This window comes from Calypte anna, chromosome 3 (assembly GCF_003957555.1).
Source record: "Calypte anna isolate BGI_N300 chromosome 3, bCalAnn1_v1.p, whole genome shotgun sequence".
Taxonomy (NCBI): Eukaryota; Metazoa; Chordata; class Aves; order Apodiformes; family Trochilidae; genus Calypte; species Calypte anna.
Window position 1 is genome coordinate 94,587,982 of NC_044246.1, and position 13,338 is coordinate 94,601,319.

Consider the following 13,338-nt stretch of genomic DNA (forward strand, 5'->3'; position numbering starts at 1 on the left):
GTGACAGATTCATATCAAACTGCATTTTTTTATTTTCACAGATATTTGGAGGATAAATCCTTGCTTTGCTTTGTGTCCTCAAATTTCCTAAATAAACTATCTCATGTTAATATCATGTTCTTTAATATTTAACCCTTTCATCAGGCACAGAATGTAGTTTCATAGCCACAGGAATTTTTCACTCCCAAAAAAAGTCTTTTTTATAACTCCTGGCTGTTTATACTGTACTTATATATAAACTCACTCTTCACTGGCTCTAAGTACACAAATCTTTCAAAAAGCTGTTTATTTTAAATCAAAGCATCTTTTAATAAACTGTGATTAAAGACTATTTCCTTTCCAGAGCTCGTCTGGCTGTTTTCTCATCATGACTACTCACAAATATCTATGAGTTTCAAAGGAGGCTCACAGTTTTTCTTACTCAGGGAATTTGAATCTGCAGTGAGTCCGTTCTCAAGCTCATTACCTGTAAAAAGCATCAGGTTCTTATATAGTTTAAAGTACCACATCCCAAGTGCCTCCTTCAATATTGAAAACAAAGATAATGTACAAGAAAGAGAGAAAACATCCAAAACTAGCAGTTACCATTTGCATGTGAGAGGTAGGATACCTAGCTCTAGTCTCTTTTTCAGTCTGTTTACATAGTCAGATGATGTTTAAAAGGCTAAACAGAAGCAGCACTTCCATTTACAAGGAAGACTGGGGATTATTGCACTACCCTTGGTGGTCAGATACCGGGTTAAATCCCCACGGATGGAGAGGAGGGGGACAGGGAGTGACTGAATGCTACTCTCCTGTCTCCCACATGAGTGCTCCAATTTTCTGTATCTGACAGCTTGTAAATTGGCTTCTCAGTTCCTCTGCTTTTCCTCTGTCTCAAAAATAAAACATTTTTTGAATAAAGTGAAGTATTCTTTTGCCAGACAAAATAATAGAAGGTCTATATCACTTAGATGAGGGGGGGGGGGGGGGGGAAATGGGGGAAAAAAAAAGCCCTGTGATTAAATTTTCTCTGTTTATTTCCCTGTTTTTTTCAATTTTTTTCATATTTTCCACAGTTAAGCTTTCAGAGACTCAGCACTTTCAGCCATGACCCCAAACACAAGTTACAGTCCTAATGCTTGTGCCAAGTACTCTCATCTAGCTTCTTCTATGAAAATTTTGAAGAGAACCATTTATCCAGGCTCCTCCTCATCCAATCTCTCCTGCCTCCCACAGTGTTCCCTTTTTTCATATTTATCCTCATATTTATCCTAGAGACTGGGAGAAATCACTTGAGGAGGGCTGCATCCAGGATGTTTGTGTGACCAGTGTTACTTACCATTAGAAGGACTCTTCTAAAAGCTGGTTAGCAAATTGCAAATGGACTTTATTGAACAGAGAACCTGCTCTGAAAAAGCCAGTGCTGCAGTCAACATGTATGGTATGACAGATAGGCGAGTAATCTCACTGAATGTTTCATCATAAGCACATACCAAAATCTTTGCCTAGCAGAACATAACTTTAATCATGGAAGAGTTCTGTTGCTTATTTTTGGATGAGAGAGAATAATGGACATAATTATCTTAAGTGATTGAATTGTATACATCCCTTGGTACCAGTCTGAGCTTGCAACTTGACCTGTATCATAAAGAGGAAGATTAATGTCACAAGTGCCACCCAGTGACTGTGATCAACCACAATTTGCATTCTTTATTTAAAGGAGATAGTCTGCGTGCTACCAGCTGTGAAATTGTGCAATAAGCAATAATTAAACAATGAAAAAGAGTAAACAGAACTAGTTAAGTGTGATTTGGAGCAGTGAGTAGTAAAGGTGACTTTAAAATTTTATTAAGAGAAAGCAAGAAAAACAAAATACAGCTACATGACCTTTGCTTCAATGAGCAAACAGTGAACATTTATACAACTCTACTAAACATAAATAATGATAAAACAACACACATCATGTTTTATCAGAGGATAAAACAGCAATGTCATTAGTAAGTAGGGACAATCCACTAGACTTAGATGATCAGAGGTTTCAAAGCCCAAGGGACTGTGTGTATAACAAAGCAGGAACCATTTCTGAATATGCATCTAACTAGAGTTCACAGCTTTTATTGATGGGATAGTTGTTCTCAGCAGGTTGTTAGTTTTTTTTTATTTAAAAGGGTTGGGAAGGGTAGATATTGAGGTTTACTGTGGGTTTGCACTGGCAGGCATTTGGCTTTTTGCTGTTTGTAAGTCACAGATATTGAAAATTAATTTGTTGCAGAGGTGTACAGCACCATAGCACAGCTAACTCCCTAAAGCAAACTTCTAAAAGCTCAGTTTCCCTTCAGACACTACCAAATACTTACATATAGGAATATCTCAGCTACAGCTCATATATTCTATTTTGCCTGCCAAATGCAGGGTCAGGCTTTACTTCTTATTCCTCAGGTTTCCTGAGGAACAATTCCTGAGGCATTGTCCTCAGGTTTGAGGGCTTCTTCTGATGGTGGTATTGGCTTGGGTTTAGCAAGCTGGCCTGGCTGAATTTCAGGCATTTTTTCACCATGTCTGTACACACTTATAGTGACATCCACTGTTTCCCCACCATACTTGTTCTTGACATGGATGCTGTACTTGCCCGAGTCTTCTGAGGTGACTCCCTTGATTGTTAAACTGGCATGTTTGCCATGTTCCAGAGAAAAGGAATAGCGCTCATTGCTTTCAAACATGCTGTCATTCTTGAACCAAACCACTTCAGGGTCAGGATTTCCAAATACAGTACAGGTCAGATTCAATGTCTGAGGGAGGAAAAAAAGAATTCTTAGGATCAGTCAGATTTGTTTAACCATAATATTCTCAGTATTTTTTTTTTCGCTTCTCGTTCACCATTTTACCAGTGACTATGATGCAGTAATAGCCTAGGGGAACAGTGTCAGGAGTTGGTGTGTTGGACTGTCACTGCAGTCTTGCCTTCAGGAGACTCCTGACAATCCATTAGTCTGACAGGAGGTTCAGGCAACGATAGGTTTAAAAACATCTTTGAAGTTTCCCTGTACACAACAGGGAAAAAACCTGAGCAAGTCTTTTCTGACTAAGGCTTCCTGAAGTTATTGCTTGAAATTATAAAAAAAAAATCAACAGACAAATCAAACAAAAAAACCCAAAAAAACTTAAAAATGGAGTATATATCATGAATCAGTGCACACTGATTGCAGGTGATGCTGAATAATACAATGGAAATATTTGACAATATTTGACATGTTGTAAAAGCATTATACACAGGTACAGCATATTCAGAGAATAACTGAAATGATGTTGTACTCCATCCTGGAACTTCATGTATTTTCCAAAACCCACTGAGATTGAAGACATAAAATTGTCATATTTGTTCTTGCTAATTTTTATATACATACTGCTGAATGTATATACATTTTGACCACCTTATGTATATATATGTAAACTTCATGTATTTAGGTGCAGAGATGACAGGATAAGTAACGTCATGTAGGATGTAAAGCTGAATAATAGCCTATAGTAAATAACCTCACTATAAAATATTTAAAGGAGTAATGATGAAAACACAAAAATAAACCTTAAGGAAGTCAAATTAATGTCTAATAGAGCGAGACTAAGTTTCACCATCCTTTCTGTAACTCAGGCAACAGCTCATGACTGTTGCTGTCAAAACTGACCTCATTTAAGAACAATTAATATTTAATTCATAATTACTAGCTAATATATAAAGCTTACCAGAGAAAAGATGTATTTCATAGCCATTTCAGATCATTGGGGCCTATTCTAGTTCATTAAATCACAGATCTGATTTAAAATCACTTGTACTCTCAAAAAAAGCATTAGTAAAGATTTTTCTTGTGTCCATATATTTGTGTAATCATACCATTCCACTGAATGAGGAAAACTGTCTGCTTTTTTTTTTATGTGTGGTTACTTCTCACGCTTGTGCTTTCATGATTCTTGCATGGAAGCTGTTTATATTTAATTTAGAGATGATCTTGAAGTTTCACTTTCTTGTGATTTATTTGTTTTATTGATTTCAGGAGTCAGAGTTACTCTTCATACATTCAGTTACTTAATCTGCACATGATTAGGTTCCCTTTGAAGCCTCTTACTTATGTCCTTAATTTAAGGCTGTGGGACTGTATGAGGAAACTGCAGCAAAACTGTGCATGCAGTCTGGCTATTTTCTTACAGTGTAGTGGTTTTAAGATGTTGTGATAGAGTGACTTGTACCTATCCTCATCAGAGATTAGCTTTCTTGCTGGGAGGTGCCTCTGCCTACGACAATAACAAGGCACCTCATGTAAAAACCATTAGAGACAAAAGAAAGCATGGGCCAAGAGGAAAATTATTTCTGTTTGGTTCAGAGTTGAGTAGCTTTCAGCATCCACTGCAAAGCCCAGGTGATCCTTCTAAAGACTCTAAAACAACATCCAGAAAATGGGCAACTGACAGAGAGTTGAAAGATCCGCGTGCAGTCTCTTACTCCAGTTATAAGAAAGAGCTTCCACACAAAGCAACACAGCTGTAGCCTCTTAAGATGCAACTTAAAAAAAGAGCCACAAACAGCCTGATCAGGATGCTCTTGATAGTCAGCAGGTGGTAACAGTCAAGTTCACTCATGAGCTAATCTGCTATAGTCAGTCAGAATCAAAGTCCATCTAGTTATTTTAGAGGTTAATAACGACTGCTTAAGACAGCGTACAAAAATACAGAGGCTGAATAGTGGAATTCTATTCCCAGTAAACCTTCCTCCTTTTACACAATTTGATGGCTTATTGACTGGATATAAGCACAAGGTATATTCAGAATATTTTCTTTAATGGCCCCTGCTAGGCTTCCTTTCATGACATTGTCTATTTTCTTTTTCTGACCCAAATCTATTTTTGCCTAACCTGGTAAGGCACAAATTAAGTATGAAACACTTGAAAAAATATTTTCTTTTGATTACTTAAAGCCTGTAATGACCACGAAATTAGGTACACCTTAGTTCTTGTGCTGGATAATAATTTCCAGGTACCTCTTCTGCACTATTCTTAATGCTGTATTTTTTTTTTTTTCTCTTTCAGTGTTTTTTCTTGCCAGGCTTAAAGGACTTAGTTTCTCCCTATAAGGAAGAACAAGGCACCCAACAAAAGAAGTTTTGCTCCAGGAGAAAGCAAGCAAGAACTTGCTGTCTGTGTGGAAAGGATGAAAAAGGTTTGTTATTCCTGGAATGAAGACTTGGGTTTCTGGAATCTGGAACTCACCCCCAAGATGGAAAGACCATTACTTCCTGGCACCTGTGAGGACTAACAGCATCTCAGACTAATAATTTTGGGTTGAGGTTGCAAGAGATCCTATTTCACCATGATAAAAAGCCCCATAAGGGACACCAGTCAATCAGCATCATGACATTTCATTTCTAGCAGTCAAAGGACTTTGCAAAGATTTACCAATTTTGACTTTGAATCTGGGTGCTTAGTTAGTACTGATGTCGAAAAATGTGTATTCACTGCCCTTCAATCTCCCATAATTATATCCTGTAGCAGGACTAGCTGCCAAATACATAGGAAGTGAGTTTAGCCATTTAGCTCAGGTAGTTTATTTACCATCTTCTACTCTTACCAGCCATTAAAGTCCATTGTGTCTTAGAGGGTAACCACTTCCTCTTGCCTCTTTAGTTTCTCCCACAAGGCAGAAGTCAACTCTGCCCTTGAACTGCTCTGCTTACAGAGCTGAAAGCCAGCCCAAGTTTGAGCATGCAGTTAGTTTAGAGCCTCTACATAATCAACCCAAAAGACCAGTTCCTCTTGAGGCTGACCTTGACTATCTAAGATCTGAATCAGGCTGTGCCTCTTCTGACTGTACAGCCAGCTTAGGATTTAACTGTGCTCATTTGCAACTTTGCATGAGTCTCAATTAGATTACTAACATGAGGTTGTTTAAATTATCCTCCCTCTGCTGCCTGCTTCTATGAAATCATCTACATTCAGTCTCCTTTTGCCATTAAAGAAAATCTCTTAGCAGTCAGCATGATTCATTGATAAAAACTGTCCTTACCTTCCCATCCATTATAGTAACAACGTCAGGCAAACCACCAATAACTTTACCACGATCTAGGAGTTAAAGAAAAATATGTGAGTAATGTGAAGTTTAGAACTCAAAATGACTCATGTTTTAATGTTAACTTGGTGCCATATTAGTCACAACTTCTGGGGGGACTTATCTTAAAAAAAAAAAATAGTGTCCTTGGTAAATTAAACAAAAAACAGAATCATTTTTGGGATATTTTGTGTTCTTTCTTTTAAGATATTTTATGGTTCTCTCAGATTTTTAGCCAAGACTGATGCACATAACTACCTGGAAGCTACTTGCTGAGCTTGACAGCTTGTGCTTTGGGCACAGAGCAAAGCATGGCAGATGCTTTTAGCACCTTGGTGGTGTCTAAGGAAAATTTGTTCCTCCACCCTCATTGTGAGCAGAAGTATCTTGTTATTACGAGGGGAACTGATATCAAAGCACTAGAATGCCTACAGCACCTAACAGTAATAAGATTCCTCAATATCTGTGTCTCAAGAAGCACTGCCCAACAGGCATTAGCAGGGTATTTTTTATTTAATAGGTAGGTCACTATATTTATTATCAGCTGCAGCTTTCAGAGTCCATACCTCCTTGTGTGATACCCAGGAGCTCACATCTCACAAAACCTTTGCTGGATATACTGTAGTCTTGCAAAATGAGCAAAATTATTAGTGGGTTTCCATTAAAATTAAAGACGGATAAGCCCACAAATTACTACTATTATTTCACTGTTATATGTTAACAAGGGATTTCTGCAGCCACAGAACTCTGAAAGTAATGAAAGTGTATCATGATGGATGCCTTAAAGTGAACACTAGACTGCATTATAGAACATCTTTGATAAAATGCAAAATAAACTTACTCTTCTCAGCAAAAGCAGCCGCCCTAAAATTGTTGAAGAGGAAAGAAAAAGAAAAATATAATGTTATTAATTAAATTATATTTTTTTCCTGTAAGTTAAGAATATTGTTACAGCATTAAAATTAAAAAGATGTAGCACTTACTTGAGTCGCTGGAATTCTTCATATGCCTCATCAAAAGCTGTAACAAAACAGCAGGAAGAGTTATTGTCCATGAACATAAGGTGCAATTGGGGCTCAGTATAAACATTGAAACACATATCCATAGAGCTCTTTTAAAAAACATGCTGTGCTACACAGTGGCAATGCCAGTGGCGGTGAAAACAGATGTAAGACCAAGAAGATTGTAAGTTACTAAACTGCAACTGATTTTTACCAAAGGCTTTATCTTTTTGCTGTCATCCCTCTTATTATTGCCATTTTGTTTAATCCATGCAAGTATGGTCTTATAAATATACCTTGTCCAGAGAGATCAAGTGTACGTTTGTAGGATTCCTTGCTACCAAATATTTCAAACGTGTAGTTTCCCTTATCCTTCTCAGTGGGTTCATTTATCTGCAGCCAGGCAACATCCTCTCCACCTCCAATCTTCAACTTCTCAGTAGAAGAAATCTTAGATTCCCTTAAAAAAAAAAAAATGAGTGGAAATAAGTTTGAACATTAGCTTCATAAATATTCTCCATAGGAAAATGCCCTATTACAAAATAAAAAGGATAACATAGTATTCCTAAACTACAGATCAATTTCAACTGAGATGTTTCACAGATTATTCTCTTCACTTTGGAGGTATGAAGCACTTTGGAACTATTAGCTTGAGCTTTCATTCCAAAGATTAATTTGTTTGCCATCTTCTTATTCTCCTCTGCACATACACAGTGATCTGTATTTATATCCATATGCACATACATGGCTGTATGCAAAAATGGGGAATGACTTCTGAGTTCTGTACACTTCATACACACTACCATGGAATACATCAGAATAGTAAAAGAGGCAAATAACCTTTTCTGATGGGGAAAAACATCTTTACCTGTCATTAACTTGAAAAAGTGATGAAGAAAAAAAGATTTTAATAGAAATTACTATTTTGTATCAAGTCAAAATACACTTTTGGAGTTTAGAGAACAAGCAAATTTCCTCACTGCAGATAATTAATGAGCAGGGCTTTAAAAAACAGTAGCTCTACATGGACTTATCATCCCTTTCTAAGCTAAAATCATTAAAAATGTTCTACTGATTCAGGTCAGGGGTTCTTCTGGTCTGTAATCTGTCCTAAAGAGTGGAAATGGAGGAAGTTATTTAGGGAGAATATCTAAAGCAGTTAACTCTCAATTGTTAGCAGATAATTTTCCTCTTCCACTCATTAACTTAATCTTTCTTTCCAGCCCTTCTCCCCAACCATCTTTAGTTGGAATTTTTAATAGATTAAATCAGCATTAGCTTCTTTTATCAGTTAATTTATTTGCACAGGGAGGGATGATTTCACTTCACAGGTAGGGAGATACTTAGACAGGAAACGGAAACGTTACTATTCCCCTTTCAGTAAAATGACTACATCTTGTTCAGTTTAGCAAATTAGATACCTAGATAGATAGAATTAGATAGAAACTACTGCATATTAGAAAATACTACACGTAATAATCCCAGCTGTGCAATGGATGGATGATTCATGCTGGCTTTAAGACTTGTATTATATTCCCTGTTATCCAGTATGCTGGATAATTCAAAAGATAGAATTTTTGTATGGTATCTTTCATAATATGGAAGCAAATAAATACATGTATTGTATTGTATTGTCTAGTCTTTTATTTTTCCAGGAAAAAAATTGCTAGAACTCCATTTAAGAAGTCAGGAGGTTTGGATAGGCTGGGAGAGTTTGGGTTAGTCCTTTTTATATTTATAACTCAGGCTTTTAATCATTGTATTCATGGCAGAATTGAATTTTTTTTTCAAAATCTATATTCAATTATCTTCAAATAATCACTGGGTAAGACATTCTAAAATCAGAAATATTAGGGCAAAGGGGCCGGGGGGGGGAGAGGTGCCGGGGGGGGTGGAATGAGGAGGACCTGACAATGTGAAGCATTGGAACACACATTTGATTGTAAATACACTGATGAAGAGTGCCTCCAAAGTCAGAGATTAATATAAGATGAGGTTTGAAAACCAATGGGAAATTTGGAATTAATTTCTAATAATAATATCGTCTCTGAGATTTGTATTCAGAGTACTCTGTGTTTCATTTAGTATCTTTTCAAAGAAGAGAAATAGATTTACAATATTTGGGGTTACTCCAAACTGTATCACTTTGGGATCGCTTTTCATCCATTTAAAAAAAAGCATAGCCCTGAATAGAAAATTATGCTCTAATATTTTGCTGTCTTTGTACCAATCAGGTAATATAGTGGAAGATAAATATTCTTGTAATGAATAAGAGGCTATAATACTGTAGATTCCTTTTTCCTGGCTGTTACAGTACTCCTGATAGGAGTCTGTTAATATTTCTATGCACTATCTGAAAAGAGAGCAGGAAGTGCTAGAAAGAGAAAATCATTAATTTGAACCAGTTACTAAATGAATGCTACAGAATAATAAATACTAAATCATAAAACATGGCATTTTTTTATCAAATAAAATTGAAAAAATTATTCTCATCTACCTATGAGACCAGCTGACTTTCATTTCTTCGTTATAGTACTTTAAGAAACATTGGAGCCTTATTCCTTCCTCAGTGCAAAGGATCTTCAGTGGTGAGGCTGACTTACCTGTGCAAATTAAACATACATATGCAGATTAAACACAGCAGTGGAATGAGCAGAAACAGTGAAGCAGACTAATTCCACTATCAGGACTTTAAAAAAAAATAAAGATCTGTGCAGTGATTCTCAACTACCACACAGTGACAACAATCCCTGCCTTACAAAGTAGACCTGCTGAGTAACACCAGGTGAAAGTTCAGTATGAGTTTATGGTTTTATTGTCATATATAAGTAATATGAATAATGACATGCATTGTGGAATAACAGTAAGTGCCATGAAATAATAGTGTAATAACTCTAATTGCACAATATTTTTTTTCTTGTGCAGCCACTTCCAGTGAAATGTCTTCACAGGGAGCAGGAGACCAATCATGTTCTCTCTGTATCAAGATTCATTTACAAGTGGGAAGTAGGAAGAAAATTTTTGTTATAATGCTGTCACAGTATCTAAACCAAATAAGCCAGGTAGGATAACTTTGTTCCATTTTAAGAGTGTCAATTAGCAAGGTCAACTGCCTATTCAGAAATGTATTAACATGTCCATAGCAATACAAGCATCATGACTATACAAGATTTCCCATTGAAAATAAAATTTTTTTCCCTCAGGTTCAGATGACTTTAACATGAAAACCTACATAAAAACCCAAGACAGCATTTCAGCATTGACTTACCACTGAGTTCACTCAATGCCAGAATTACATCATCATACACTAAAGAGGAGAAAAAAAATGTTAAATCAGAATATAGATTTTATGTTGAGTTTAATTAAACCAGTATGTGAAATATTCACATACAATGCAAAGGGAACCTTAAAATTGTAACAGGTGTGTGGGACAAACTGGAGACTGTCTGCATACAGCATCTGAATTCTTTGCAGACTCTACTGTGTGTGGAGTCAGCTGTCTGCTGTCAAGTCTTTGTCTTTATACCGCTCAGGCCAGAAACAATAAAAGGTCATTAAAGCTGGATAGTTCACATTCGAAGGAGAATGCAGGGGAAGACAAATTATTGCATTCTAGGTGAAAACAGTTTTCACCTGCCAGTTGGTATTTGATACGTGTAACCCCTTCAACAGTAGAAGAAAGAAAACAGATATCATATCAAGCTTTTGAAATATCACAGAGTTAATGGGTTTGCAGAAGGGGAGAACCCTAGAGACAAGGGCAGAAGGCCAAGAAACTCCTCCATAGCAAAAGAATCCTGTGCAGTGTCACTGTGTAAGATAGGGAAGAAGGGAAGAAGTACTATAATTTGAGAATTGCAAATTCAACACCAAAGAACGCCTATTCAAGGCTGAGGAATTTTTATGAATAGGGAAGACAGAAAAATGCATGAAGTTCAGGAAATCCTACTTGTATATTTATTCTGTATTGTGTATATTGGCACATTTTTCATCTCTTCTAAAAAAATAATCAAGATTCAAATCCATAACCCTCTGAAACTCTGTTATGCTTCTGCTGGCATGTTGATATAAGAATATGAATTGCATACTATGTATACTTTACATTACTTATGTCTGGGAAAGTGCAGTTATATTACCTACACTGCCTAAATCTGAAAGAATAATGGACAGAATTTATACAGAGGAAAAATGCCTGTGAGACTATCAAGTGATGATACAGGCTTCTGAGACAAAACACAACTTAAGAACTCAGTCTAACGTTCAACTTTTTTCTCTTTTTCTTATTTCAGGTTCTTTCCCAACCTCATGAAAAAACAATCTTTGGTAAACTCAGTTCAATTCTGTACGTATTTTTTTCCCTCTTTTAGGACTTGGCAAAAATATTCAGTATTTGGGTGGGATGAATCACTTTGGCCTAGTTGGTTGGACCTAAGCAAAGATGCCCAAGGGACACTCTCTCTAATAAAGCTGAGTAAAAATCATTTGTGTTGGCAACAGATCAGTCTATATTATAGACTCAGAAGTACACTAGTATTTTTTTTACTGAACAAATTCAAATATACACAGAATTACAGTACCTCGCTGTGATATCTGACAACATATTTAAATGCCTATTTTTGATACATTTTAGACTAGGTTCTCTTACCCTTATTTGCATTTATATTCATTTAAATGAAAATGTGCACTGAGCTTGAACTAAACTGCCCTATCAAATACACAGTCTTCCAGAGCCCTGTTCATGCTAAGCCCCTCTGTTTATGCTAGAAGCCTGACTCCACCATTTAGGAGTTTAACACTACAGTTCTTGTGGGTTTGCTGGCTGACATTTTCAAAGCTTCCTGGACCCACAGAATTAGACACTTTGAATTCCTTGTACATTCCCTGAACAGCACAGCCTTGCCATATCTGATGTATAGCCTCTGCATGTTGGGAGGATACCTGACTATAAGATGGAGAATTACTGTACCTTTTGTTTATTCTAGAAGTCAGGTTATCCCTTACTTGAAAATCCATAGATTATGGGAATAATATCTGTGTATATGTAAAATGATAGGGAGGAAGTGATTAATCAGTATGTATTGGATAGTGTTAGACCTGAGCATGAATTAAAAGGTATGAATAAGGGGAGGAGATTGTACTGGTTTTGTCTGGGATAGAGATGATTTTCTTCATAGCATCTTGCATGGTGCTGTGTTTTGGATGTGTGACTATAAAGTGTTGACAATACAGGGACGTTTTAGCTATTGCTGAGCAGTACTTGCACAGCATGAAGGTCTTTTATTTATGTTCCTCAGACTGCCCACCAGTGAGTAGGCTGAGGATGCCCAAGGACTCAGGAGGGGACACAGCTTGGACAGCTGACCCTGACTGACCAAAGAAACATTCCCTGCTATATGATGTCGTGCTCAGCTGGGGATAGAAGGAGGAAGGGGGGACATTCAGAACATTCAGAATTATGTTGCTGGTCTTCCCAAATGTGATGGAGCCCTGGTCTCCTGGGGATGGCTGAATTCCTTATTTCCTTATTTTGTTTTGCATATACCCACAGCTTTTGCTTTACCTATTAATCTGACTTTATTTCAACCATGATTTTTCTCTTTTCCCCTTCTGATTCTCTCCCCTATCCCCCTGAGGTGAAGTGAGTAAGTCGCTGTGTGGGGCTGAGCTGCCTGCTGGGGTTAATCTACAAAACTGCTTTATGATTTTAGAATCAAAATAAATCTTGGTCCCCAGTGACTGTCCCACATCAACATATTCAGCATTTTGGCACTTAAGGGTTTTTTTGAGACATTAAATCTTAACAAATTTGACAGAGAGATCTCACATAAATGGGGGCATCTGTCTGATGAGAATCTTTCTTCATTTCTTGCCTGTCAGCATGCTACAGATTAATCATTAAAGTGCCTGGTGTTTCCCCTCCTAAACTGGCGATCTGCACTTCAGGCCTCTGTAACATAAGAGATTTGAAACGCAGAGTGCGAAAAATAAGGGTTTAAAATTGTAGTTTATTGTTTTGCTGAGTGTATCTTTCAATTTAATGTTTGTTTGGTCAATTTGTTGAGGTAGCATGTTGTATCCTGTTGTTTTGGGGTGTATTTTTAAGCGTACTTATAAGGAAGAAAAGCCAGAAAAATAGGAGGAGGGGCCGACCGCAGGGGCCCGCGAAACAGGGACTTCACGTGACCATTCCCCTCAGCAACAGAATGAAGCCCACGAAACATGAAACCATTCCCCTCAGCAACAGAACGAAGCCCGCGAAGCA

General features: G+C 37.0%; 1 protein-coding gene across 1 annotated transcript in view; it reads right to left on the reverse strand.

Annotated features, from left to right (window-relative positions):
* Positions 1 to 2,417: 2,417 nt before the first annotated feature.
* Positions 2,418 to 13,338, reverse strand: part of MYOM2 (myomesin 2) — a 74,724-nt gene continuing 63,803 nt past the window's right edge. Inside the window, exons 31-37 of the mRNA XM_008506198.2 lie at positions 10,345 to 10,383; positions 9,574 to 9,679; positions 7,373 to 7,536; positions 7,059 to 7,095; positions 6,917 to 6,939; positions 6,034 to 6,089; positions 2,418 to 2,771 (exon numbers count right to left, since the gene is read on the reverse strand). Coding sequence (XP_008504420.1) covers positions 2,418 to 2,771; positions 6,034 to 6,089; positions 6,917 to 6,939; positions 7,059 to 7,095; positions 7,373 to 7,536; positions 9,574 to 9,679; positions 10,345 to 10,383 — 779 coding nt within the window. The remainder of the gene's footprint in view (positions 2,772 to 6,033; positions 6,090 to 6,916; positions 6,940 to 7,058; positions 7,096 to 7,372; positions 7,537 to 9,573; positions 9,680 to 10,344; positions 10,384 to 13,338) is intronic.